The sequence below is a fragment of the Herpailurus yagouaroundi genome, unplaced genomic scaffold (genome assembly GCF_014898765.1).
Source record: "Herpailurus yagouaroundi ecotype Mexico unplaced genomic scaffold, PumYag 140, whole genome shotgun sequence".
NCBI lineage: Eukaryota > Metazoa > Chordata > Mammalia > Carnivora > Felidae > Herpailurus > Herpailurus yagouaroundi.
In genome coordinates, this window is record NW_024412395.1 from 96247527 (window position 1) to 96272225 (window position 24699).

General features: G+C 51.0%; 4 protein-coding genes and 2 long non-coding RNA genes across 20 annotated transcripts in view; 3 read left to right on the top strand and 3 right to left on the bottom strand.

The window, feature by feature from the left end:
* Positions 1-2531, bottom strand: part of ATG9A (autophagy related 9A) — a 10400-nt gene extending 7869 nt beyond the window's left edge. The window contains exons 1-4 of one of the 7 annotated variants that reach the window (XM_040476323.1): positions 2373-2531; positions 1329-1383; positions 800-931; positions 635-678 (exon numbers count right to left, since the gene is read on the bottom strand). In XM_040476323.1, the coding sequence (XP_040332257.1) occupies positions 635-678; positions 800-902 (147 nt within the window). In that variant the 5' untranslated portion in view covers positions 903-931; positions 1329-1383; positions 2373-2531. The other 6 variants (XM_040476322.1, XM_040476325.1, XM_040476327.1 and 3 more) reach the window with 6 other exon arrangements.
* Positions 2532-2730: 199 nt separating this feature from the next.
* On the top strand, positions 2731-9445 carry ANKZF1 (ankyrin repeat and zinc finger peptidyl tRNA hydrolase 1). 2 transcript variants are annotated; one of them, XM_040476330.1, is made up of 14 exons: positions 2753-3065; positions 3177-3326; positions 4279-4388; positions 4557-4659; positions 4776-4969; positions 5369-5481; positions 5576-5723; positions 6013-6241; positions 6403-6549; positions 7620-8094; positions 8264-8375; positions 8509-8676; positions 8814-8899; positions 9113-9445. In XM_040476330.1, the coding sequence occupies exons 2-14, from the start codon at positions 3179-3181 to the stop codon at positions 9234-9236; spliced, it is 2157 nt and encodes a 718-aa protein (XP_040332264.1). In that variant the 5' UTR covers positions 2753-3065; positions 3177-3178; the 3' UTR covers positions 9237-9445. The 2 variants fall into 2 exon arrangements, with proteins under 2 accessions (XP_040332265.1, XP_040332264.1); XM_040476331.1 differs by lacking the exon at positions 3177-3326 and having other exon boundaries at positions 2731-2868.
* On the bottom strand, positions 7462-8599 carry LOC121031102 (uncharacterized). The gene is made up of 2 exons (XR_005790549.1): positions 8483-8599; positions 7462-8380 (listed from the first exon to the last, which is right to left on the bottom strand). It is a non-coding gene; the product is annotated as an uncharacterized LOC121031102 (long non-coding RNA).
* On the bottom strand, positions 9388-19685 carry GLB1L (galactosidase beta 1 like). 7 transcript variants are annotated; one of them, XM_040476334.1, is made up of 17 exons: positions 19523-19685; positions 18221-18347; positions 17828-17994; positions 17433-17583; positions 17228-17288; positions 12789-12883; positions 12511-12685; positions 12366-12424; positions 12140-12261; positions 11987-12027; positions 11688-11806; positions 11308-11382; positions 11096-11185; positions 10832-10945; positions 10421-10552; positions 9971-10186; positions 9388-9823 (listed from the first exon to the last, which is right to left on the bottom strand). In XM_040476334.1, exons 2-17 carry the CDS (start codon positions 18287-18289, stop codon positions 9554-9556), a joined length of 1956 nt encoding a protein of 651 aa, XP_040332268.1. In that variant the 5' UTR covers positions 18290-18347; positions 19523-19685; the 3' UTR covers positions 9388-9553. The 7 variants fall into 7 exon arrangements, with proteins under 7 accessions (XP_040332268.1, XP_040332269.1, XP_040332267.1 ...); XM_040476335.1 differs by having other exon boundaries at positions 18221-18359; XM_040476333.1 differs by having other exon boundaries at positions 18221-18488.
* LOC121031104 (uncharacterized) lies at positions 10915-12323 on the top strand. The gene is made up of 2 exons (XR_005790551.1): positions 10915-10993; positions 11853-12323. It is a non-coding gene; the product is annotated as an uncharacterized LOC121031104 (long non-coding RNA).
* A 51-nt stretch (positions 19686-19736) lies between the features above and the next one.
* STK16 (serine/threonine kinase 16) lies at positions 19737-23248 on the top strand. 2 transcript variants are annotated; one of them, XM_040476342.1, is made up of 8 exons: positions 19737-19816; positions 20173-20362; positions 20960-21179; positions 21444-21577; positions 21748-21868; positions 21995-22090; positions 22515-22636; positions 22752-23248. In XM_040476342.1, the coding sequence occupies exons 2-8, from the start codon at positions 20277-20279 to the stop codon at positions 22888-22890; spliced, it is 918 nt and encodes a 305-aa protein (XP_040332276.1). In that variant the 5' UTR covers positions 19737-19816; positions 20173-20276; the 3' UTR covers positions 22891-23248. The 2 variants fall into 2 exon arrangements, with proteins under 2 accessions (XP_040332276.1, XP_040332275.1); XM_040476341.1 differs by lacking the exon at positions 19737-19816 and adding an exon at positions 19855-19971.
* Positions 23249-24699: the final 1451 nt, after the last annotated feature.

The following is a 24699-nucleotide window of genomic DNA, read 5'->3' on the forward strand; positions in this document are numbered from 1 at the left end:
GGGGAGGGGAAGGAAAAAAAAAAAAAAAAAGAGGTTAGAGTGGGAGAGAGCCAAAGCATAAGAGACTGTTGAGAACTGAGAGCAAACTGAGGGTTGATGGGGGGTGGGAGGGAGGAGAGGGTGGGTGATGGGTATTGAGGAGGGCACCTTTTGGGATGAGCACTGGGTGTTGTATGGAAACCAATTTGACAATAAATTTCATATATAAATAAATAAATAAATAAATAAATAAATAAATAAAATAAAGCTTCAGTGGCAAATCACCTGTTTGTAGCTTAATGTATAGTTAGTTGCCTAGATAAAAATATGGTAAAATGGTTGTTCCAGCTCTGCTATATTTTTACTTTGGGCAAAATAAATACCACAGATGCCTGGACTCTAAAAAAAAAATAATAAAAAAATAAAGAGGTTCCTTATAAACTGACACCACAAAGTGAAAGGCACGTAGTTCTTGGTAAACCTGGGGTATCATTATCTATAACAATCGTTATTTCCTCAGCCTCTTTCAGTGTTAAGAAAACTTCCACCTCCCTTCCAGAGACTAGAATCAGACCCACCCCAACTTCCCATGAGGGGCCTGGCTTAGGGAGGGGATAAAGTTCCCAGAGCTCCAACACAGAGACACAAAGGATATTCGAGAGAAGAAGAGGTCAAGGTTTTCGATGTGGTGCCAAGGTGCTGTGGGCATAGGAGCAGAGATGTCAGAGTCCTGAAGGAACATGAGCCCCTTGTTCCCTCCGTGTTCCTTCACCAATTCTCTCCCCATGCCCTGGCGCCCTTGTTGTTTCCAAGCACTCACATTTACTCCCCTCAGGGACGTGCACCAATAGGTCCTCCTCCCCAGGGGGCGAATCACTGTAGGAGGCCTCAAGGCGCTGGTATTCAGTGTCAAACTGCGCCATCACCACCACCCCCTGTCCACTTTGTCCACCTGCCGGTAATGAAAAGAGATCCAGGTTCAGACTTTGGTGCTGCTTGTCTCCTGTCCTGCCTAGTAGACCAGAAAGAGTGAGAAAGAATCCTTGGGCTTGGTCTCCACTACCAGTCTTCTTGGCTCAAAGGCAGAGGAGTAGTTACCAAAGGAGAGCAGCAAGCTCAGGGCCTGGGAGGTCAGTCATTCCCAGACCCTCTACTGAGTGTCTACTGAGGTCTTGCCGGTCTGAAGCCAGGCTCTGCCCCTTTGCTGGAGGGCAGGGGCTGTTTCATCTTCTATTCAGTGGAGATAAGGGGACTTCCCTCTGCCCTCCAGGAGAAACCCGGGTCTCCCAAGAGACTAGAAGTTCGGAAGCATTTTGTAAACAAAGGTTGAGATAAGCACATGGCCCTACCAGCTCCATGGACAGCGTCTGCTCCAATCCAGCCCTTGATGCCCTGGCTCTGCAGCTGCTGGAGGAGAAGGTGTCAGGCCCCAGAGAGTGGGGATTGGGGACAGAAAGAAACCCAACCCCCCTGCCCACCCACCTTCAACTAAGAGGAGGCCAAGCATGAGGCAGGGAGGCTGCAGTGGGGAAGAGGCACTACGGCTATGTGCCCTTCCTCTGGTTGTACTATACAGGGCCACTCATCCAACTCATCCCAAGAAGTGGCTTGTTGAACCTGTAAAGACTGGATCAGTACAGACCTGAGGTCAGGCAGCCCCTCCAGACTGTTTTTCCATCGCTCCACCTCAGCCTCAGAATATTCTACAGGCCTCTCAGGGTCCTCAAAGCCCCAAATCCAAAACCCAAGAAGAGGGTCTTTCTGAACAGGACCTTTCTGATCACCCCCTTCCCCTAGTTCCCTAGCAGCACCCAGCAGACAGGCATAGTTCCTGGAGGGGAAATCCTGACTGGGTCACTGTAGACACAGATCCTGGGCAAAGTGTGGGTTCCCTAGGTCCCTGGAGCCAGGCATGTTTAGATAGCACTCACCCAGTCGGTGCAGACCCTGGGGCCCTGGAACACGGCCCAGCCTGGCCCCAGTGGGATTCCCTGGGTTAGTGAGAGCCCTGGGTCAGAAGGAGCTGACCAAGCCCTCAGGGAATTCACCACTGACCAGGTCAGTGTGGACCCAGGGTCATGGAGCCCCGGCTGGCCGGGCCTGGGCTCAGAGGTTCCTGCGGATGTTGGAAGAATCGAGCCAGTCCGACAGCAGATCGCCCCACTGGGCTGGGTTGCCTCCCCACACCCAGCCGCCAAGACCCGAGCCCAGTGCGCCCCAGGGTCGCCCGGCGCCAGGCCAAGGGCTCGGCTCCCAACAGCGGACAACCTCGCGCGCGGCCCCGCCGCCCGCGCGCGCCCCCGTCCGCGCGCCCCCGGCATCAAAACATTCCGGCTGCGCGCCTCCGCCCCGCCCGCGGAGCCCCTTCCCCCCGTTACCCGCTATGAGCTCACTTAGGGCTCCGCAGGCACCCTCGGTCAGGCCCAACCCGGGCCCCGAGATTCCAGTAACCGATCTCGCGTTTCACTTCAGGAACCGTGACCCGAGTGATTCCAGGGGCTCGGTCGGCTCCGCTGGGCTCGTCCGGACCCAGGGCTCTAGGCCCGGCGCCTGTCACTCACTGTCACCCGCAGCCAATGTGACCAATGAGCGTGGGGGGCGGAGGCATGACGGCCAATTCTCGGCTTCGCAGGCGGGACTAAAGGATCGAGGTGGGTCTTGGACAGTACAAGGACCAATAGTGCGCCCTATGTGGGGCGGGGCTGAGTTGCGGGCGACGCCATTTGTCCCCTTCGCTGCTCCGTAGTGACGAGATTGTTGTGATGTTGCAGAAATCCGGGCTTGGAATTGAAGACGAACATGCGGCTCGGTTCCCAGGACCTTTGGTGCAGCTGCTGAGGGCGGGGGCGAGTACACGCGGTTTAGTCATTGCTGGAGTTCATTGCACGGGTAACGAGGAGCGGTCGATTAGGGATTGTAGCTCTATTGGACTCGATTTGGGAGCTGCATGCTCCCCTTTCACTCTGTGTGGTCCAGGACTGGGGGTTTGAGAAAACGGGTTGGGGTCATGTATTAACCTGCAGAGCGGACTGCTGGTATCAGAGTGAGGCCCGAAGTGCCTTGCGGCGTTGGGGAGACCAAGTCAGGTAGGCAGGAGACGGGGCGGTAGGATCTCTCTCTCTCTCTCTCTCTGGGGAGCTCTGTTTCTGTTCCCCGCTTTCTGCTCCAAGAGCCGCTCCTAAATAATTTCTGCTCAGCTATGTCGCCAGTTTCAGCTGCAGCCCAGGTTCCTACGTTGGTCTCCCTGTTTGACCTCAACGCGGATGCTCCGGTCCTTCAGGGCCTGAACTTGGTGAGCCACCCTTCTGGGGAGGCTCTGGCCCAAGCTCTGCGGACTTCCTGTCCAGGTATCTGGGAAGGTTTGGGGAGGACCCATGAGGAACGTGACACGCTCTTTAGAGCTTATTACTCCTCCAGGGAACACGTTCTTATTGATATTCCGCAGTTTAAGAGCCCTTGTTGACGTCTCTCTATGGATAAAATTTATCTTAGATTCACTCAATCTCTGGGTTGTTTCCAACACAGACGCCTGGATTGTCTCCAAACCAACCTCTTGCCATTGTTTGTATCAGGTCACGTTTACAAGCACTGCCTGCAAAATCACTTCAGAATTCCTAGATGAGTTCAAATTTAACTGGATTCCAATTAAATTACTCGTTCTTGTTGAATATACAGCAAAAAATTTTTAAATGTTTATTTTTGAGAGAGAGAGAGTGAATGGGGGAAGGGCAGAGAGATTGGGAGGCAGAGACCCCCAAGCAGAGGTGGGGCTGGAAGCGCAGAGCCCAAGGCAGGGCTGGAACTCACCAACCATGAGATCATGACCTGAGCCAAAATCAGGAGTCGGATTTTAACTGACTGAGCCACCCAGGCGCCCCAATGTAAAACTTTTTTTTTTTTTTTTACAACATTAGTTTGTCTTTGGCTGTTTTTTCTTGAGCATGTTTTTTAAAAACCGGACTGTAATTGGAAACGTAAAGCTATTTAAAGGGCATTTGAGAAGTGGTTTTTGCAAACATGATTTTAATGTTGCCAAAAATTATTTTCTGCAGGATTCCTCTAGGTAATCCCTTTAGTTAATTTAGTGTTTGATATATATTCACCTTACATACATCTTTTCAGAAACATATTGTATCAGGTGATTACTGTGCCATTTATTTCATTATTACTAGATTATAAATTCTTTGGAGGAAAAGATGCTTTTCTTTTGTATCCCCCTTTGTATATTAGACAGTGAATGTGATTCCAGGTGCAGATTTGGGCTCCCTTTCCACCTCTAATTACCCTCCCCTCATTTAGGTTCAGGGGAGAGTGCAAGCCCAGAAAGAAAACTCCAGGGTCTGCTGGATATTTCAGAAAAGTTATTTTGTTCAACTTGTGACCAGACCTTCCACAACCACCAGGAACAGGTAAGGCCAGGTGCAGAGGTAAATGGTGGAAGCAAAAGTATAATGGTGGGTGGGTGTGTTGGTGTTATCCAACACACTTCCTGGAGTTCTGTTACTGGTGATGGGTACCATAAAGGGCCAGAGGGGGGCATATTTCCACATTCAGCCTCCCCCTTTGCTTCCTACCAGAGGGAACATTATAAGCTTGACTGGCATCGGTTTAACCTAAAGCAACGTCTCAAGGACAAGCCTCTCCTGTCTGCCCTGGACTTTGAAAAGCAGAGTTCCACAGGTGATGGCTGGTAGACCTGTGTTGAGTAGGACGTGGGGGCGGAGGAAGGCTCTAGTTTAGGAGCCTGTGGAAAGGTCAAAGATGGAACGCCAAACTTGTGCACCTCATGTTTTCAGGAGATCTTTCCAGCATCTCGGGATCAGAAGACTCAGACTCAGCCAGTGAAGAGGGCTTGCAGATTCTGGATGAGGAGAGGGCAGAGTATGAGAAGCCCAGCAGAGCCCAAGGCTTCCACCCCCATCGGGTTCTTTTCCAGAATGCCCGGGGCCAGTTCCTTGATGCCTACCGCTGTGTCCTGGGCCCTCGCCAGGCAAGTGGCAGCGCAGGTTGTGTGGTCAACTGCAGCCTTTTGGACACTCAGCCTAGATTTCCCCTGAACCCAGTCCATTTCTTACTTTTTTCTCTTTCTTCCTGTTGCATGTGGGGTCACAATTGACAGCACAGTCTTGGATTGAATTGGCCTGAATCTGGGGTCGGGTGTAATGGAGTTAAGTTTGGAAACAGACCAATCTAGGTTTGAATTGTCATTCTGCCACTTGATCTTGACTACCTCTACAAGCTTCAAATTTCCTGACTTGTAAAATGGAGACAAGCCTCAGGATGGTTATATGAAATGAGATAGTGCAGGTGAAACACTTAGCCCTGGCACTTAGTTTCTTACTCTCAGTGAATGCAACAGATAGGTTTGTGCTGTCCCTCTGTCATCCAGGTGTCCCCGGAAGAACCAGAACTGCTGCTACAGAACCTGCAAAACGGAGGTCCCGGATACTGTGTGGTGCTCATGGCTGCGGCTGGGCACTTTGCTGGTGCCATTTTTCAGGGGTGAGAGGGTGCTGCGTGGGTGTAAGGATGGAATGGACCCGGTTAGCCTGGGAGTACGGGCTAGTTTCCAGTACTGAGTCCGTGTTGTCTACAGAAGAGACGTGGTGACACACAAGACCTTTCACCGCTACACGGTGCGGGCCAAGCGGGGCACGGCCCAGGGAGTTCGGGATGCCCGGGGTGCGGCTTCTCGTTCTGCCGGAGCCAACCTGAGGCGCTATAATGAAGCCACGTTATATAAGGTGAGTTAGGCGTCCCAGATCTGGTGGTCCGCTGATCTACTGTTTACCCCTCTCAACTTGGCAGATACTCCAAGGGAGGGACTCCCGTATCCTCCCAGTCTTCGTTATTTCTGAGTAGATGAAGGTAGACTGGGGATGGATCCCCAAGAACCTTAGCCTTCTCATTCTTCCTTCCCCTATGTTACCTTCTACTTCCCATCCCTTACACGTCATCTGTGGGCCATTTTTTGGTTGGAGATTTGAAAACAGCAAGTGAAGATACACTGGCCTGACTTACTCTTTTTTCTAGGATGTTCGTGACCTGCTGGCAGGGCCGGGCTGGGCTAAAGCACTGGGGGAGGCTGGGACAATACTGCTACGTGCCCCCCGCTCTGGCCGGTCCTTGTTCTTCGGAGGCCCTGGCGCACCCCTGCAACGGGGGGATCCCCGGCTTTGGGATATCCCCCTCGCTACCCGCAGACCCACCTTCCGGGAGCTACAGCGTGTGCTCCATAAGCTGACCACCTTGCATGTCCACGGTGAGCCTTTTTTCTAGATCCCCAGACTCCCTAGATCTTCCTGTACTTTCCAGCCCAAGCTTTGGTTCTCATTTGTACATCCAGACAGCATCTTCATTGAGAGAAACCTGGAATGGCTTCTCTTCAACTAAACTTGAGTAACATCTTTTGTTTTATGGCAGAAGAAGACCCCCGGGAGACAGTCAGGTTGGACTCACCTCGGACACACTGGAAGACCATGAGAGAGAAGAAGGCTATCGAGGCAGAAAGAAAGGTCCTCAGTGATGAAAATGAGGCACTTGGGCAGAATGAGGAGTCTCCCAAACAGGGTTTGAGCACCATCTGGCAACTGTCCAATCTCTATCTGGGTGTCTATCCTGGAAATGCAGTCAGATCTCCTACTGTCACTTCCTTCTTTTTTTTTTTTTAAGTAGGCTCCGCGCCCAGTACAGAGCCCGATGCAGGGCTTGAACTGACCACCCTGAGATTAAGACCTGAGCGGGGGCGCCTGGGTGGCGCAGTCGGTTGAGCGTCCGACTTCAGCCAGGTCACGATCTTGCGGTCCGTGAGTTCGAGCCCCGCGTCAGGCTCTGGGCTGATGGCTCAGAGCCTGGAGCCTGTTTCCGATTCTGTGTCTCCCTCTCTCTCTGCCCCTCCCCCGTTCATACTCTGTCTCTCTCTGTCCCAAAAATAATTAAACATTGAAAAAAAAAAAAACAAAACAAAAAAAACTGAGCTGATATCAAGAGTCGGATGCTTAACCGACTGAACCACCCAGGCGCCCCACTTCCTTCTTTATAGATGAGCCCTTATACAACACACACACTGTTATACACACACACGTCTATTATGATAAGGGGTATGTGGTAGCAGTTACAGAGACGTGTTTTGTGACCTTTCCAAATTTCCTGTTCTCTTTTGTTCATGGATGTATCCTCAGTACTTAGAAAACACGAAATAGTACATGAAATAGATGCTTGTGTTGCATAAACCTTACATAATTGACCTGTCTTACCGGATGGTGTGGCTTGGAGCTAAGGCCTGCTTTCCCGGCTGCAGACTCTTAGTGTGTGTGGCTGTCACTGCTCCCATGCTCTACTCTGTTATGTACCATCCTAAGGCTGCTCAAGGGGAGAGTCTAAGGACACTTGTTCCTGCATAGGTCCTGCTGGGTCTGTCCTTGTCTGAGCTGAGAGTTCCATTTCTGCATGTGATACTAACGGATTCAGCTTTTGATGTGCTACTTGGTCTTGGCTGACAAACTACAAATACTTAATTTAATTTCAAGATCATCTGAATTACCTTTTTATGTACACTTATAGCATCTGGGCCAGCCCACATACTTCCACCCTCTGTATTATCTCTTTGGACGGACCTAACATGTCATATTTTTCCCCAGGTTCAGGGTCGGAGGGAGAGGACAGCTTCCAGGTGGAGTTGGAGCTAGTAGAGTTGGCAGTGGGGACCCTGGATCTTCGGGAGTTTGAGGTACTGCCAAAGCGGAGGAGGAGGAAAAGGAATAATAAGAAGGAGAGAAGCCGAGACCTGGAGGCTCTTTCCCAGCAAACTCAAGGAGATGAGGCCTTCTCACAGTCCACCCAGGGACGGGCAGCCCCTGTGGGGCCTTCTCTGGATGAGGCCAAGACCCCCGATCAGTCAGAGCTCTGGGACATGCTTCTAGCTGCTTGCCGAGCCGGAGATGTTGGGATGTTGAAACTCCAGCTAGCTGCTGGCCCCATAGACCCTGGAGTTCTGTCTCTGCTCAGTGCCCCCTTGGGCTCCAGCGGCTTCACGCTCCTGCATGCGGCAGCTGCAGCTGGGAGAGGCTCAGTGGTTCGCCTGCTGCTGGAGGCGGGTGCTGACCCTACTGTGCAGTAAGTAAGGGTCCCCAAGCCGAGCCCTTTAGGGTATAGAGAGGATCATCTGGAGGCTAATGGTGGTACTGGCTACTTCACAGTATCCCCTTCATCTGTCTGGGTGAGGTTGGGAGATGTAGGAAGCGAGCTGAACCCATTTTTTTTTGTGGGGGCGGTTTGCACCTAGGGACTCGAGGGCCCGGCCGCCATATACAGTCGCAGCTGACAAGTCAACACGTAATGAGTTCCGAAGGTTCATGGAGAAGAATCCAGATGCTTATGATTACAGCAAGGCTCAGGTGAGCTGGAAAAGAAGCAGCAGCAGAGTAGGAAGGCATCACAGACCCTGGCTAGATCTTTTCCACGTTCTTCTAGTTTCCCCAAAGATAGCGTGTATGGGTCTTACCTTACCCCTCCCTGGAAATTCTCCAGGTGCCAGGGCCCCTGACGCCAGAAATGGAGGCACAGCAGGCTCTGCGGAAAAGGGAGCAGAAGGCTGCCCGGCGGCAACGGGAAAAACAGCAGCTGCAGCAGCGGGAGCAGGAGGCGCGGGAGCAAGAAGAGCGGCGGCGCTTTGCCGCCCTCAGCGATCGGGAGAAGGTGAGGCCGGTGGTTCTCTCTTCCACAGCTGAGACCTCCTGAGAGGTCCGACCCCTTCCCAGTGTGCCGCTGTCACTTCTGGAGCATCCCATCCACCACTGGGGCCTTGTCCTTAACAAGACTTCTCTTCCCCGCAGAGAGCCCTGGCTGCAGAGCGCAGGCTGGCTGCCCAGCTGGGGGCCCCCACCCCTCAGGCCCCAGGCTCTGCAGTCATCAGTGCTCAGTAAGTGCTCAGCCTGCAGGGGCAGGCGTGATGGGTGGGCTGTGTTGGGGCACGCAGAATGCGTGCTTGCAGAGAACTCAGGCTGTTGAGGGGCCTTGAGATGTTCTGGGAACCCTCTGGAGCCAAACCAGAGATGGCAGGAGGGAATGGGGAGAGCTTGGATCAGAAAGTTTCCGGGGTACCTGGTCAGCCCTTTGTGTTCTTCTTGTCCAGACGCTGCTGGAGTTGTGGGACATCCCTCCAAGGCCTCATTCCCTTTCACTATCTCGACTTCTCTTTCTGCTCCACACGCTGCCTCCGGGATCATCGCTGCCAGGCTGGAAAGCCCTCTTCCTGATCTCTTAGGGCTGCGCCTGGGGCTGACTCTGGGCCTTGAGAGGGTGCATTCATGCTAGCCTTAGGCTTCTTCTTTCCCATGAAACCAGAGTGTTTGGAAGATTAGGGAGGACACTCAGGAACCAGGGCAAAGACAGGGCCACAGAGGTGTGTGGAGCTGGTACTGTCTCTGGAACTTTAATCATAATAAAGTCTGGCAAGGAAACTGCACTTGTACTTGCATTCAGGCCTTGTGGCCTTTGGTTCCACGTGGTCACCGGGGCCAGCACCAAGGGATCCTACCCACTCCGTGTCCCAGGCCCAAGGGTTACCTTTCTTTCAGTGCCCACTTAACTCCATTGGTTCAGAGGGACTTTGTGTATCAGCTGAGAGGGAATAGATGTATGTCTTATGCAAGGTGCTATTGAGGATAGGCCTATCCAGAAACTGGATTTGGGGCTCAGAAGGCACATTTTCTAGCTCTAGCAATGTGATTTTGTTGAGGGCTCCCCTAGAAAACAGCAGAGGTCTTGGCACGTAGAGGGTCTGTTGTGGCCCCTGCCTTGTCCAGTACCGGCCCAAGTTAAACCCATTGATCCAGACTTGGCCCTGGCAAAGAGAGAAGAAAATAAAGGGTCAGCTATCAAGGGTGTAGAATCATGCCCTTTGGGGTTTCTAATCAGAGAAATGTCTGCTGCCCCTTCTTCCATGATTTTCCTCTCATCACCTTGACCCCAACCCCACTGTCAGCAATACCTTGGTCCATCCAGGTAGAAAGAGGAAAGTGTCCCCGCCTTCTCCTAAAATTGAAAATGTTGTGGAGTAGAAGGTGGGGCCAGAGGGAGCTTGAGCGTGTGAACTTCTCAGCAACGGGAGGGGAAACCACCACTTTACAAGCTTATCAACTTTCAGAGGGAACATCAGCCACTGGGTAAGGGCTGTTTGTCCCAGAACTGGTGGCTCTAATAGGCCCTGTGAAGAAGACAAATGAAAATTCATCATTCGTTAAGCTCTTAAGGCCAAACTGTCCCTAATCAAGCCCTGGGATATAACTGTTGGCCATGTCTAGAGCCCCACAAGTGACTACTTTGCTGCCTAACTCCTAAGCACATGGCTCTTGTCTATCTTTCATTAGGCCCCTATCTTTCCAAGGGACTTTGGTCAGTAAGAGTATGGAGGAGAAGGGGGTGGGCAAAGCTAGCTCACCTTGAAGTCACTGCTGTTGGACCCAAAACTGAGCCTCCCCATGTTCTCCAGCAGGATGTCCAGTTTGGCCCCCATTTTCCCCATCAAAAATAGTTGGTGTTTCATGTTTCGTTCCAAGACACCCTGAAACACCTGTGGATAAAAAGATCTGTGAGCGGAAGGGCTCCACATCTAGCTCGTGGCCATGACACAGGAAGCTACGTTAGCACCTGTATCTGGGGAGCAAAGAGAATGTGGCCTGTCAGTTACCCATCCATTCTGGAACCTTAGCCTCAGCCAAATTCTTCCTCATCCCAGCTTATCCCTGGGCCCCCTGCAAATGTGGGCAGACAATGGGAAAAGGTAGATAAGGGGACCTTAAGGCTAAAGGTGCTGGGAAGGAGAGAGGAGATGGGCTCACAAGTTTCTTACCCCATCTACCATCACATAGGCACGGTCATGGACTCCATTGTTAGGCACCCACAATTGTGTTGGCTCAGAAACAGTATGGGTCAGATAGGTCCGGTACAACATAAAGCCGTGGTCCTGGGTGTGGAAGAGTTAAGTACTTAAGTACTTAAGATGAACTGAGAGGTAAGAGAGGACACTGTGGGGAAGATGTGCAGCTCAGAGAACCTTTGGCTACAGCTGTTGAGGAAGGTTGCCATTCCTACTGGATGTGGGATTATGCCTTACCTGTTTGACAGCCTCAAAGGTCATTGGCAAGATGGAACGGATGGGCCCGTGGGGACACAGGATGTCCAGGAAAGACAGCAGATACCCATCCTATTAGAAAAAGGGAAAGGTATTAGAACAAAGGGGAAGTTTCAGAATAGAGGGCAGGATAGGCTAGGCCATTTATAGAGAATAAAGAGGTAGGATCAGAGAAAAGATGGGGAAGAGCTTACCAGGTGCAGGGTCAAAGGTCCAAGCATCATCTTAGGGCTGGGGGGAGGTAAAGGTCCCAAGGGAATTTCCTGGAACTGAGCCCAAATTCTCTCAGGAGCCATAGGAAAACCACACAACCCCTATTCCAAAACCCCGCACAGGGATCTTAACCTGGGGTCCAGGGAAGGGCTTCATGGGGTCATGAAGATCCTGTAATTTTGCACACACTTGTGTGTATCTTCCCAAATAGTCCCCATTTGGGTGGGTGGGAAATGCTTCTGTGAGGCTATGTGGCCCAGACAACAACCAGTGATTTATGGGATCCCATTACAAACAATTTAAGTACTCCCTTTCCCCAAATTAATAAAAGCCTTTGGCACTTAATGAAGTGGTAGGGCACCTTGCTGATGACATTTCGAAGAGCAAAAAGCTTAGGTGTAGGGTCCCCGGCTTCAGATATTGGTGCATCATAGTCATAGCTGGTAGTAATTGGAAGAAAGCGTCCCTTCTCATCAGCACCTGGGGTCAAATCAATTTCATTAATTCAATATCTCTCAAATAATAGGCACTAAGCAACGAAATTCATGCCGAGAAGTTTGCCATCAGAGGGGACAGGGGTGGCCATATCCAGCTTCTAGACCTCATAATCCAATTCCTTGATACGTCCCTGCTTCTACCCCAGGGACCATCTGGACTCACCATTCCAGTATCCGAAGTTGGTACCTCCATGGAACATGTACCTGAAGGGGGGAGGGGGGAAGGTGGGGGAAAGGCAAAAGCTGACCCACTGAATCTTCATTTTCATCCCCAATACCCAGTTACAACTTCATGTTGGCCCGTGTCTCCAGTTACATGTTCACGCTGGCTCCCAACTTCAGCATGTTCTCTAGACCTTTGGTTACAGCTGAAATGCATCGTGTGGAGTGATTCTGGCCCCAGTAATCCAGCCAGCCTGTGTAGTATTCAGAGTTCACCTAGAAGGTGAAGTGGAAGATACCATAAATGAAATGGGAAACTGAGCTTGACCCATTCCAAACCCTGACTCTTGTTTTGACTGTCATCCCCTCCAGCTCCTCACCAATGGCCCATGGGGTTCATACTTCCGAAGCAGGGCAAAGATTTCGGTCATGTTGTCAGCTGCAGAGAGGAGGCAAAAGGTGAACGATAAACATAGAAGAGGTGCCCCTTCCCCAGACTCCACTCCTAACCCTTGCTCAGGAGACCTGGGCCAAAATCTACAGTGGTATAGAGTCCCTGGAGGGAGCCACATTTGAGTCCTTCAGGCCCATCTGTGGTGAAGAGCAAGATCCTGTCTCCTAGTAGTGCACGGAAGAGCCCAGCCAAGTGTCTCATGTAGGTGAAGTCACAGGCTTTGTAGCTACCATATTCATTCTCCACCTGCCAAGGAAAAGGAAAAGTGGAACTTGGCCATGCGGTGGGGGTTAGGACCCCTAGCTCCTCCTTCCCCTTACCCAGACAATTTGTACCCAGTCACTTGTACCTGAATGCTAATGATGTTGCCCCCATTGTGGTAGAGCCATGGATATAACTTGGGCAGCAAGACCTTGAACCAGGAGTCCACTGCGGCAAGAAAGTCTAAAGGAAGGAGCAGTGCTCTGCTCATTAGGACACCACCGCCTCCATAGCCCCCACCCTTAGTATCTATGCCAGCAACTTCAGTGATGCCTGAACCCTGGGCTGCAGTTGGCATCCCACTTGTCTGCAAATAAATCTGAGAAGCAGTGAGTCTGAAACCCTCTTATGTACTTGTATGGCAAGGACATCTGGGCATAGGAACCCCTGAAGCAGTGTTTCTTGTAAATTTAGTTTTTAAACGTAAGAAAAATGTTAAATGTGTCATATGGAGCTATTATGTAATCAGTGTATACTTGCGAAGGGCTGTGAAGTAGCATGGGAATTCACAGAAATGCAGACTCTCTGACCTGCACCCTACTGTAACTGACAATCCAAGTGATTTGAGTCATTAATTGAAACATCGCTGTATTAGGTATCACGCCTTAGGTATCATCCTCAACTCCTGTTTGTGATTTTTGTTGATTCACCCTCAGGGTCTTCACTTCACTTCACTCTGCCTGACACTTTCTCCCCACCGTCCTTTATCCAGCCAACTCCAATGCAAGCTTAAGATCTTAACTTCCTCAGGAAAACCTCGGATATCCCAGATGAGGGCAGATGTCTGTTACACACTCTCACATCACCTCATACTTCTTTTTCAAGCATGTAACAAATTGTAATTAAGCATTTACTTCTATAATTGTTTCCCGACAGTCTCTCTCCACCGTGAGCAGGAACCTAGTCTGTCAGGTTCATTTGCTGCATCCTATCACTGGGGACAATGCCTAGCAGGTAGCAGACTCTCAAAGGTGGAGTCAACAAAAGATGTGTTGGAGGATATTTTTGCATTAAGACACTGAGCCCCTTTACATTTTGTTTCCTGTATAAAGGGTGCCCAGGTTTGACTGCCTCCTTTAATCCAAGCGTATATTAAATCTCATCCAACAAGTATTTATGGGTGCTTACTATACGCCAAATAATGCTCTAGGTGTTAGGGATACAGAGTACAACAAAATAGACCAAAATCTCTGCTCTTGTCGAATTTCCTTTCCAGTGAGGAAGGCAGACAATAAATAAATAGCTAAAATGTATAGTGTGTTAATGCCAACAACAACAAACTATATATGGAAGAAGGATATATATGGTGGGGGAGCTTAAATTTTAGAGCGTAGCCCAGGGAAGGCATCACGGAAAAGGTGATTCTGCAGGAAGACTGAGGGAGCACCGAGTGCAAAGGCCTCAAGGCAGGAATGTGCCTGGTGAGTCTGAAAAACAGCCAGTGAAGCCAGTGTGAACAATAAGGGAAAGAGTAGATGTCAGGTAGGTGACTGGGCCAATTAGGTAGGACCTAATAGGCCATTTTAAGGAGTCCATGGTTCATATTCTGAATGAGATGAGAACCTATTAGAGAGATTTAAGTAGAGAAACGACATGATCTGAGATCTATGTTTAAAGTTATATTTGCATTGAGAACAGACTATAAGGGGTGAGGGCAAAGAAGGGGAAGCAATAAGGAACCTATTCAAGTAGTCCAGGTGGGAGAGGCAGCTTGGACCAGTGGGGGTGATGAAAAGTAGTTGAAGTCAGTATATTCAATATATTTGCAGGACTTTCTGATAGGTTGAATATGAGAAAAAGGTGTAACAAATACCATAGTGTTTAGCCTGATCAGTTGGAAAATGGAGTTGCTATGAACTGAGGCGAGATGGTAGGAACAGCTCGTTGGAGAGGCCATACCAGAGGCTTAATTGTATCATTATGCCTTAGATCTCCAAACATGCAACCAGATATATGTTTTCAGAGGCCAAGGGAGAGTTCTGGAACTGGAGATACATATTTCAGAGTCATTAACTATTAGATGGGATCAAAAGCCATGAGAATGGATGAGATTGTCTAAGGAAACACATAGAAAAGAGAAGCATCCCAGGACTGAGCCCTGAAACACCCCAGCATTTAGAGGAAACAGAAAGGGAAAAGAACCAGCAAGAGACTAAGAAGGAAGGGTCAGCAAGGCTGGGATGTGGGGGGAAGGGGGGGGACCAGATAAAGGTGGTATTTTGGAAGCTGAGAGAAGAATGCATTTCAAAGAACGGAGGCCTAGAGAGGGACCGTGGATTCAGCAGTGAAGAGGTTGCTAGCTTTCTTGAGAACAATGGACATTGCATGTTGGTGTCCCATCACTACTTTGCCATTTCAAATGCATTTCAGTCAGCTGAAGTCACAGGAATTGCTAGAAGGGGCGTAAAGCTCTTCAGCACCCTATGAAGTGAAGTGCCTGGAAGGTCCCCAGCAGATATGAAGCAATTTTACCAGAGTGATCCTTTTTTTTTTTTTTTTTTAAATGTTTATTTTTGAGAGAGGGAGAGAAAGGGAGAGAGGAAGAGCATGAGCAGGGAAGGAGCAGAGAGAGAGGGAGACACAGAACCTGAAGAAGGCTCCAGGCTCTGAGCTGTTAGCACAGAGCCCGACACGGGGCTCAAACTCATGAACTCTGAGCCGAAGTCAGAAGCTTAACCAATTGAACCACCCGTGCTCCCAGAGTGATCTTTTTAAAAGATATAAATCAGATAAAATCACTCCCTTGCTCTGATGATGGAATTCCTATTTACATCTGAAGTAAAATCCAAACTCCTTGAAATAGTGGGCATTTCAGAGTTGATCATGAGTTCTTATCTTGTCTCTCCCTATGCTCTTTCCCCAGGCAATGGCCCAGTATCTGTGGATCTAAGTGCCATCTTTAGACTGGTGAATCCCAAATTTACCTCTAGCTCAGACCTCCTCGTGAGCTCCACACTCACGCAGCCCGTGGCTTAACATCCTCACTTGAGTGTGATATGATAAAAATTTAACATGATCAGAAGAACTGCTTTTCCTCCAAAAAGGTGGTCCTTTGCCACCCCTAGTCTCTTCCATCTTTCCTATGTCAGTAATGGCACCGCCATCTTGACTAGTCAGAAAGCTGGATTCCTTTCTTTCCGGACCCTACCCCCTGCCCCTACTCTTCCCCTTCCCAACAAAATCTATCAATCAGTCCTGGTGATTTTGATCCCCAACTTGTATCTCAATTCTGCCCTCTTCCCATCTCCGCCACCGTCACCTGAGTCCAGGAGTCAACGCCTGCCTCCTCAACTACAGCCAGAGTCTCCCAATTAGTTTTTCCACCTCTATCCTTGCTCCCCTCCCTCCATTCTCCACACTCAGGCTCAACTAATCTGAAAACAAATCAATATGTCTCTTTTTTAAAAAAATTTTTTTTTTCCAATGTTTTTATTTATTTTTTTGGGACAGAGAGAGACATAGCATGAACAGGGGAGGGGCAGAGAGAGAGGGAGACACAGAATCAGAAACAGGCTCCAGGCTCTGAGCTATCAGCCCAGAGCCTGACGCGGGGCTCAAACTCACGGACCGTGAGATCGTGACCTGGCTGAAGTCGGACGCTTAACCGACTGCGCCACCCAGGCGCCCCTCAATATGTCTCTTTAAGAAGCTCTTTCAATGGTTTATGTCTCGTTAAGCTCTTTCAGTGGCTTTCTACTCTGCTTAGGATAAAATGCAAACCACTTACAATGGCCTACAAGGTCCTGTATTAACATTCCCTATCTATCTCCAATTTCACAGCACATTCCTCTCTCCCTATGCCCCAGCCAAGCTGGCCTCAACCATGCCACATACTTTCCCATCTCTGTGCATTTGAATATACTGTTTCTTCTACCTGGTCATTCTCACCTCACTCTTTATATGACCAGAGCTTTCCCTTCCCTGGAGTCAAGTGAAATGTCATCATTTCAGAAGAGCCTTCAGAACTTCAGACTTCCCTACCAAAAACAGGTGTTCTCGGTTTTTAATTTTTTTTAATGTTTACTTTTGAGAGAGAGACAAAGAGCATGAGCAGGGGAGGGGCAGAGAGAGAGAGGGAGACACAGAATCTGAAGCAGGTTCCAGGCTCTGAACTGTCAGCACAGAGCCTGACACGGGGCTTGAACTCACAAACTGTGAGATCATGACCTGAGCCGAAGTCGAAGTTTAACCGACTGAGCCCCCCAGGTGCCCCAACAGGCCTTCTCTGTTATTCACGATCGCAATTCCTTGTCTGTTTTCTTGTGTAGTATTTATACAGCTTGCAATAATCTTACGGGTTTTGGTTTTTTAACAATCTGTTTCTTTCACCATAAGCTCCATTGTACAGGGACTGGGTCTGTCTGGTTCCCCAGTTTCTAGCATCTTGTTGGGCATGAAGGGAACACTCAAATATCTGCATGAATGATCTCCAGTTTGGGGATGGTCTCTTCTGTTTTGGGCACCCAACGACCCGTTTTGTTGCTGTTGTTTGCTTTTTTCTGTGCTAAAAATCTTGTCTCAACTCACCTGGATCTGAGGTTCTCAGTTGGATTTCAGGCTTTTGAAGCAACCAGGCTGGGAGACCCCCCTGAGACAAACATAAAGACAACAGGTTTTGTTGTTTGGGAGTGAAGTAGCGGAGGTAAGAAGGGAGGATGTTGTGTATAGCACTGCAGAGTGGGCAGATGGGAGGAGTCCGGGAAGAGCACGAGTGGCCCTTCTCCTAACTCACCATCTCCCACTCTGCACAGATGTAAGGTCCTGGCCTGAGTATGACCAACAGGTCTGCTATAGATGCCTCATTCAGAAATGCAGTGAGGTCCCGGCTGCCATTAAAGTTATAGACCCCAGGCTCTGGCTCATGGTAGTTCCAGGGCACATAACTGAGAAAGAAAGAGGTTAACAGGGCCCGAGGCAGGGCGGTGCTGGAGAGGCCTAAGGGATCAGGCCTTGCAGGGAATCTCCAGGAAGCGGTTGGTAGGAGGTCCTGGCCCACCCTTTCCCACCCTAGGCCTGGAAGCCCTGGAGCTCTCATACCCGGCCAGTCTATCTGTCCCAACACCCTTCTTAAGTGGGTGGTAGGATAAATAAATCCCATCCTCCATGGCTCTCCTGAGCACTTCTTACAACTGTACAGCGTTGAGGCCACTCATTCGCATCTTCAAGAGCCGGTCTGCCCAAAGCACCCGTGGTACCCGAAAGTAGTGCAGGCTGCCGGACACGTAGCGGAAAGGGGCCCCATCCAGGAGGAATCTGTCATTTTCTCGATCCACTATGAACGACCGAGTGTCTGCCTGCAAAGGGAGAGATTATGCTCAGCAGAGGTCTGGAGTTGGCAGGGGGGTCAGTGTCTGCGTTGGAGATGGAACTAGCCCTGCCCATTGTTGCGTTACTTTTCACTTTCTTTCTCTCCTGGGCTAGATCTGATCCCGTTTCACCGCACCCAGCCTGCTGATTCAATCCTGTCATTCTACCTGGGGCAGCAGCACCCAGCCTGCTGATTCAATCCTGTCATTTTACCTGGGGCAGCAGCAGCGTCAGAAGTGGCAACAGCAGGGAAGGAAGGCAGGGCGGCTTCTTGGGAGCCATGGCGCTAACACGGCTCCTCTAGTCAGAGAGGGCGGTCCGACTGTCACGTGGCGGATTCCTGGGAGGGAACCTCAGCGAGCAAGGGGGCGGAGACCACCTCTAGTTGCCAGGCGATCAGCCTGGCCTTGTCCACCCGCTACTCTACTAGTTTGTAAAATCCTCTACATCTTGAATCAGCTTCATCAGCGTCACCTGGGAGCTTGTTAGAAATGCAGAGTCTCAGGTCCTACCTCAGACCTACAGAATCAGAATTTGTACTTTAACAAGATTCCCAGGCGATTCTAAAGACATCCAAGATTGAGAAGCACTGTTCTACTAAACTGAGCTCCCTGAGGGTGAAGAGTACCTTGTCCACCTTGAATCCTCAGCTTCTAGGACAAGGCCCGGCACATAGGTTAAATCTAGATGAATGAATGTCAGAACCAGGGGGCAAAAACAGGTTCAGAACCAAGAGAAACCAGATCTTCCCAGTGGTGTGAAAGTGGGGAACAGGTTATAAGAGGGATCTTTTTTCCTGATGGCCCCGTTTCAGTAAGAGACCATCTCGGCCATCCCGTCTTCTTTGGATGTGCACTGCTCTCCAATTTATCCCTGCCTGCCTGTGCGAGAGATGCCAAGGACAACTTGGGGCCAAGACTTGGGGATTTGTGAATTTCCATGACTCCTGCCTTCACAGTCCCAAGCCTGGGATGTAAGGACCAGGATAAAATAAATAAAATGATAATAAAAATAATAGTAATTTCTGTTTACTGCCACTAAGGGCTGTGTGTCAGATATTGTGCTCAGCACTTTACATCTCATTTAATCTTCAAAAAACTGCGCAGTAGATAATTCTCATTTCCATTTTACAGATGAAGAAATTGAGAGAAAATTTAAATAGCCTGTTTAAGGTCACATAACTAGTTTAGCAGAGATGGGATTTGAACTAGGCATTCTGGCCCCACAGTACGTGCACTTAACTTTGGGTACTATTATACCTTGTTACCATTTAGGGAAACCGGGCTCTGAGAGGCTAAGTAAGTCGTCCGAGGTCACACAGCTAGTAACTAAGCTGTTAAGACAAGATTTAGAACCTAGTCTGGTTCAAAAGCCCAAGCTCTTAACCACTGAAATTAGAGTGGTGGGATACAGGCCAGAGCCCCAAGGTTGTACTGATCAGAAACGTAGAGGTCCAGGCCGCCAGCACCCACCCCAGAACCGCCCCTCGCGGCTGGACTGTAGTCAGCCTCCTACCTCCGGCATTGGGAGATGGAAGTCCTGGGGGCCTCGGGCCGAGCCCGGCTTTGCTCCCGTTTGGCGTAAGTGCCTGCGTCTTGACCACTACTGAAGGCCAGGTGTGGAACCTTCACCCGGGTCTTGGGACCCGTCCTACCCCAGGCTTAGCCCGCCCCCGGCCTCTCTGCTTCTGGCCCCCACATCATCCATACGCCCAGAGGTTGCTAGGCTACCGCGGGCCGTTACGCCGGCGCGGAATGATGACGTACTCACTTCTTCCGGTCTTCCGCTTCTCTCTCCAGCACGAGCCAGGTCAGTGGGGATCCGGGGCTGACTCTCCCCGGGCTCTGCGCGCCGAGGCCGGGGGTGGGCCATTCTGGAGATGGGCTGGGGCCTCGCACCCCCCGGAACTACCCTCTGCCCTGCCGTGGCGGCCCAATGGCCGTGGGAGCGGGGGCCTCTCCAAGGTGGGCTGGGGTTGGAAGAAGCGGCCTGGTAGTCGCTGTGTGGCCGGAGGCTTTAAAGCACCTGACTCCAACCTTCTTGGAGTTGGCGTCGCCAGGGCCCGTTTTCTCTACGTTCCGGGACCTGGGCCCCAGCTCTCCTGGTACTTCAGGGGTCGTCTGGATTGTCCCTGACCCACGAGTCTGCCGTTTTTTTCCTTCCAGCATGATCCGCTGGGCCCCCAGAGCATCCCCTGGAAGAGCCCACTCAACCTGGACGAAGCCTTCGGCAGCCTCAGACCGCCCTTGAGGAGGATGACTGAGACACTATGGGCCACGCGCTGTGTGTCTGCTCTCGGGGAACTGTCATCATTGACAACAAGCGCTACCTCTTCATCCAGAAACTGGGGGAGGGGTGAGTGTTTGGAAATCACTTAGCTAGTAGTCCCCAGCGTTATGGCGATTGAAGGACAGCAGTCTGCACAAGATAGGGGCATAGAAGTATCCTCTTAACATATCCTTTAGCTCACCTGTCACAGCCTAGCGACACGGTAGTCAAAACAGTGGATTCTGGAGCCAGGCCTCCTCGATCCGCCTTGTGTGACCTTGAAAACCCATGGTTTCTTCATCTCCTTAATGGAGATAATTTTTTTTTTTTTTTTTTTTTGTCACTGATGGAGTTGTAAGAATGAAATGAGATAATGCATATAAAACATCTCACCCAGTGACTGGTTCACAGCACTTGATAAATGTTGCGTGTTACTCATTTAATATTTATGGAGCATTTGTCATGTGCAGAGCACTGCCTTATGATCAAAGCACCTCAGAGATTACTGTGCTCCTGCTCTTGAGCCCAAAGTGTAAAATCGTCACACTCCTCTTGAAGCCACATCTTGGGAGGGTTTTTGCCAACTGGGAAAGATACCCCCCCCCCCCCGACCTCTTCCCTCCAGGGAATCCCTAGCAGTATGGGAGATGACCGTGGTCCTTCACTGACCCCTTTGGCCCACAGTGGGTTCAGCTATGTGGACCTAGTGGAGGGGTTACATGATGGACACTTCTACGCCCTGAAGCGGATCCTGTGTCACGAGCAGCAGGATCGGGAGGAGGCCCAACGAGAAGCAGACATGCATCGCCTCTTCCATCACCCCAACATCCTTCGCCTTGTGGCTTATTGTCTGAGAGAGCGGGGCACCAAACATGAAGCCTGGCTGCTGCTACCCTTCTTCAAGGTCAGAAAGTCTCCTGGCAGTGGAGGGGCTTGCAACAAAGCCATCTACCAAGGGCTGTGTGAGTAGTCAAGCATGTTAGGAAGCAGACGTCATGTCCTGGGTTTGACCACTTCAGATTTGGGGTTTAGAGGAACCCAGGTGGAAATGTGAGGTGTATAGTGCGTGCAGTGAAAGAGTTGATAGGCTGTGACACAGGGAAGGGATCAGGGTCCGGGATCAGAGGCTCAGAAAACATCTCCAACTGTGGGAAAACTTGTGTTGCAGAGGGGTACGCTGTGGAATGAGATAGAAAGGCTGAAGGACAAAGGCAACTTCTTGACTGAAGATCAAATCCTTCAGCTGCTGCTCGGTATCTGCAGAGGCCTTGAGGCCATTCATGCCAGAGGTTATGCCCACAGGTCAGTGGGAGGGCCGTGCGTATTTACGGGGCAGAAAGGAAGAACCTCACCAAGAGGATCAAGAGGTCTCTGCTCTCCTCCCAAGGAACAATCCCCATGATTCTTTTGCCCTCAGGGATTCCAGCCTCCCTGTCCAGGGATGCTCATGGGCCATTTCTACTTCCCTACAGGGACCTGAAGCCTACCAATATCTTGCTTGGAGATGAGGGGCAACCGGTTTTAATGGACTTGGGCTCCATGAATCAAGCTTGCATCCATGTGGAGGGCTCCCGCCAGGCTCTGGCCCTGCAGGTAACAGAACGTCCGGCTCCTTTGCCCTCCTGTTCCCCATCCGCAACTTCTTCCGGTGTGTGCCCCAATTTGGTCACATGACTATGACCTGTGCCCCACTTTTGAGTTGTGGGGCCACTGTTCCAGGACTGGGCAGCCCAGAGATGCACCATCTCCTACCGGGCCCCGGAGCTCTTCTCTGTGCAGAGCCACTGTGTCATCGATGAGCGGACCGATGTCTGGGTGAGGAACATGTGGGCGGGAGTATGGCGGGGAGAGGAATGCTACTCTGTACCTGCTGTGAAGTAGAGAGGCAGGTCTTTGTTTTCGAGTGCATGGGGCCCTAGGAACTGCATGTGTCCCCATCCCCCTCGACTTCCTTCCTGGGAGCTGTCACTGACACCGTACTCAGTTGCTCAGGAAGTGGTATAATCCCGCTCTTTGAACAGAGTGAGTACAGCTAAATGTCAGGCCTGAAGGCAGTGGCTAAACGAGGGGTACAGAAGCCTCCAGCTACCTGGTGATTTCTCTGGACCCTGGTTTGGTGTCATGTGGCTGAGGTCAGCATAATCTTTTTAGCTTATGCAGTCACATTTCACTACAGAATTAAGAGGAGAGGTATCCCCCCCATTGGTCCCCTGTCAAAGAATAACCAAGTTGTTCTCAGTCCCTAGGCTGTGTGCTATATGCCATGATGTTTGGGGAGGGCCCATATGACATGGTGTTCCAGAAGGGTGACAGTGTGGCCCTTGCCGTGCAGAACCAACTAAGCATCCCGCACAGTCCCAGGTAAGCAATAAAAGGGCCACCAAACATTTCAGACTGCTCCCAGACATTAGTGGAGTTGGAACCTTCGCACAGGGAACGAGGACTGTCTGGTCACCCTGTCCGCCTCCTTCCACAGGCATTCTTCAGCACTGCGGCAGCTCTTGGCCTCCATGATGACTGTAGACCCCCAGCAGCGTCCTCCCATTCATCTCCTTCTCAGTCAGCTGGAGGCACTGCAACCCCCGGCTTTGGGCCAGCACACCACCCAAATCTGAACAAACCAGTGGCCATGTTGAGGTGGCCCCCGGGCCTTGGAAGGAGGATCCCATCCCCTTATTAGAATCTCCACGTGTTCTCTCCAGGACTGCTGTCTTGCAGTTGGGGGCAGGTGGGTGGGGACAGTCAACTCAGTCTTCTGTCTCTGCTTCTGCTCGCTTATCTCAAAGAGCAACAACTGAACAGGGGGACAGACTGAGTTGCGGTGGACAGGGTTGGGGAATGGGGAAAGGGAAACTGATAGAATCGAGACAGGTTCTGAGCAGGACTGCTGAGCTTACATCATGGTCTGCCTCCACATCTGGGAGCAAGAGAATGTATAAAAAGAAGAATAAAGTGAAAGCAGCTTGGTGTGGATCTTAGTCTCATTGTTCCTGGAGTGAGAAGAGGTGCCAGGGGCCCAAGGTCTGGCTGCCGTTTCCAAGGGAACAGACTGGGAAGAGACACTGGTGTAGCGAAGGGTGGTGGGACTTCGTCATTCCACGTGAGGAGGCAGGTATCCTTACCTTACATCTGGCTAGCCAGGAGCGGGCAGTTCTCCGAGCTTGCCTCGGTCAAACACTTAAAGCTGTTCTGGATTGAGCTGGCCTCTGTGCTAAGAACTGGGACCAGGGCTCCCTAGAAGCACACTCAATTCTTTCCTTCATTCCCAGGAGTGGGTAGCTGAGTCAAAGCAGCCCAGCCGGTTTGCCAGGCAAGGGCTCCTGGGTGGAGACACCTGAGGAAGCTTTGGGACAACAACATAACAGGTCTCCCAGCCTCAGCCTGGGGGCAAGGGGAGTGGAGGTGGCAGCCTTGTGGCCCACAGTTTCTCCCAGATGGTTCTAGCTCTCACATGGTTAATGATTAATGAGGCCACTTGGTGTGGCAGTATCCAGCTGCCACTTCCTGTCTACTCTGCTGAGTAAACAGGGGCCCTGCCTTTGCTAGGCTGAACTGTTCCCTAGGGAAGGGCACTGCGTCCCTGAATCACCAGGGAGGGGAAGGCAAGGGCAGGGCTGGCATCTCCTGCTCCTGAGATCGAAGCTTCTTTTCTCCCTCCCCCCCCCCCATGCTCACCCCCATGTGCTGACGTCGATGTGGGTCCTGGGGTGCCTATTAGCAATGCTGGAATTTTCTCCAGGGCCCTGGCAGGAGGCTCCCCCCAGCTAGCATAGAGGCTGAGGCCAGAAAGAGAGCACAAACAGAGAAGAGATGACCTGACTTTTAATGGCACAGCCCTAGGCCCCAGCAATGCAGCAAGAGAGACACTCAGCTGTGCAAAGCTGCTCGGAGGTGCAGTGACACAACTCAAGGAGATCGCCCTTGTCCCCTCCCATCCCCCAAGCTTATGACTAGGCTCCGTGCCCAGGAATTGTGGGCCAGCCCAGCCCCGCTCCCAAGCCCTCATCACGCACAGAGGTGCCCGGGCCAAGCTTCCAGAGTCAGTGAATGCAGAAGCAGCAGGAAGAATAGGGTAGCAGTCTAACTCAAATACAGAAACTGCTGGACTTAAACTTCTACTTGGAAAGGAAGTGAGAACTCGTATCTTTTCAACAGCTTGTGGCTGGACAGACAGGTCCGGGATTCAGTCCTCCTTTCCTCTCTACTCTCCTGGGCGCCCCTGGGATCTTACATCAAGGTCCCTGAGGTCACGTTTCCTGGGCCTGGCAAGGACCCCTTGGCAGATCTCACCTTCAGCCATGGAAGGGAAAGGGGTCATGGGCAGCAAAGAATGAGGGCGGCAGCAGAAGCAGTGAAGCAGTGGCAGCGGCAGCAGCACAGAGAGGAAGGCAGCAGAAGCTCAAGCACTCACAGAGGGGACAAGA

Coding starts and splice junctions, on each gene's coding strand:
- ANKZF1 (XM_040476330.1), top strand. CDS start 3,179: ATGTCGCCAGTTTCAGCTGCAGCCCAGGTTCCTACGTTGGTCTCCCTG. Junction 3,327..4,278: donor TCTGCGGACTTCCTGTCCAG/GTATCTGGGAAG, acceptor CCCCTCATTTAG/GTTCAGGGGAGAGTGCAAGC. Junction 5,482..5,575: donor GCTGGTGCCATTTTTCAGGG/GTGAGAGGGTGC, acceptor TGTTGTCTACAG/AAGAGACGTGGTGACACACA.
- GLB1L (XM_040476334.1), bottom strand. CDS start 18,289: ATGGCTCCCAAGAAGCCGCCCTGCCTTCCTTCCCTGCTGTTGCCACTT. Junction 11,186..11,307: donor GACCTTTGACCCTGCACCTG/GTAAGCTCTTCC, acceptor TTTTTCTAATAG/GATGGGTATCTGCTGTCTTT. Junction 10,946..11,095: donor CCTTTGAGGCTGTCAAACAG/GTAAGGCATAAT, acceptor TTCCACACCCAG/GACCACGGCTTTATGTTGTA.
- STK16 (XM_040476342.1), top strand. CDS start 20,277: ATGGGCCACGCGCTGTGTGTCTGCTCTCGGGGAACTGTCATCATTGAC. Junction 20,363..20,959: donor ATCCAGAAACTGGGGGAGGG/GTGAGTGTTTGG, acceptor TTTGGCCCACAG/TGGGTTCAGCTATGTGGACC. Junction 21,869..21,994: donor GCCAGGCTCTGGCCCTGCAG/GTAACAGAACGT, acceptor CCACTGTTCCAG/GACTGGGCAGCCCAGAGATG.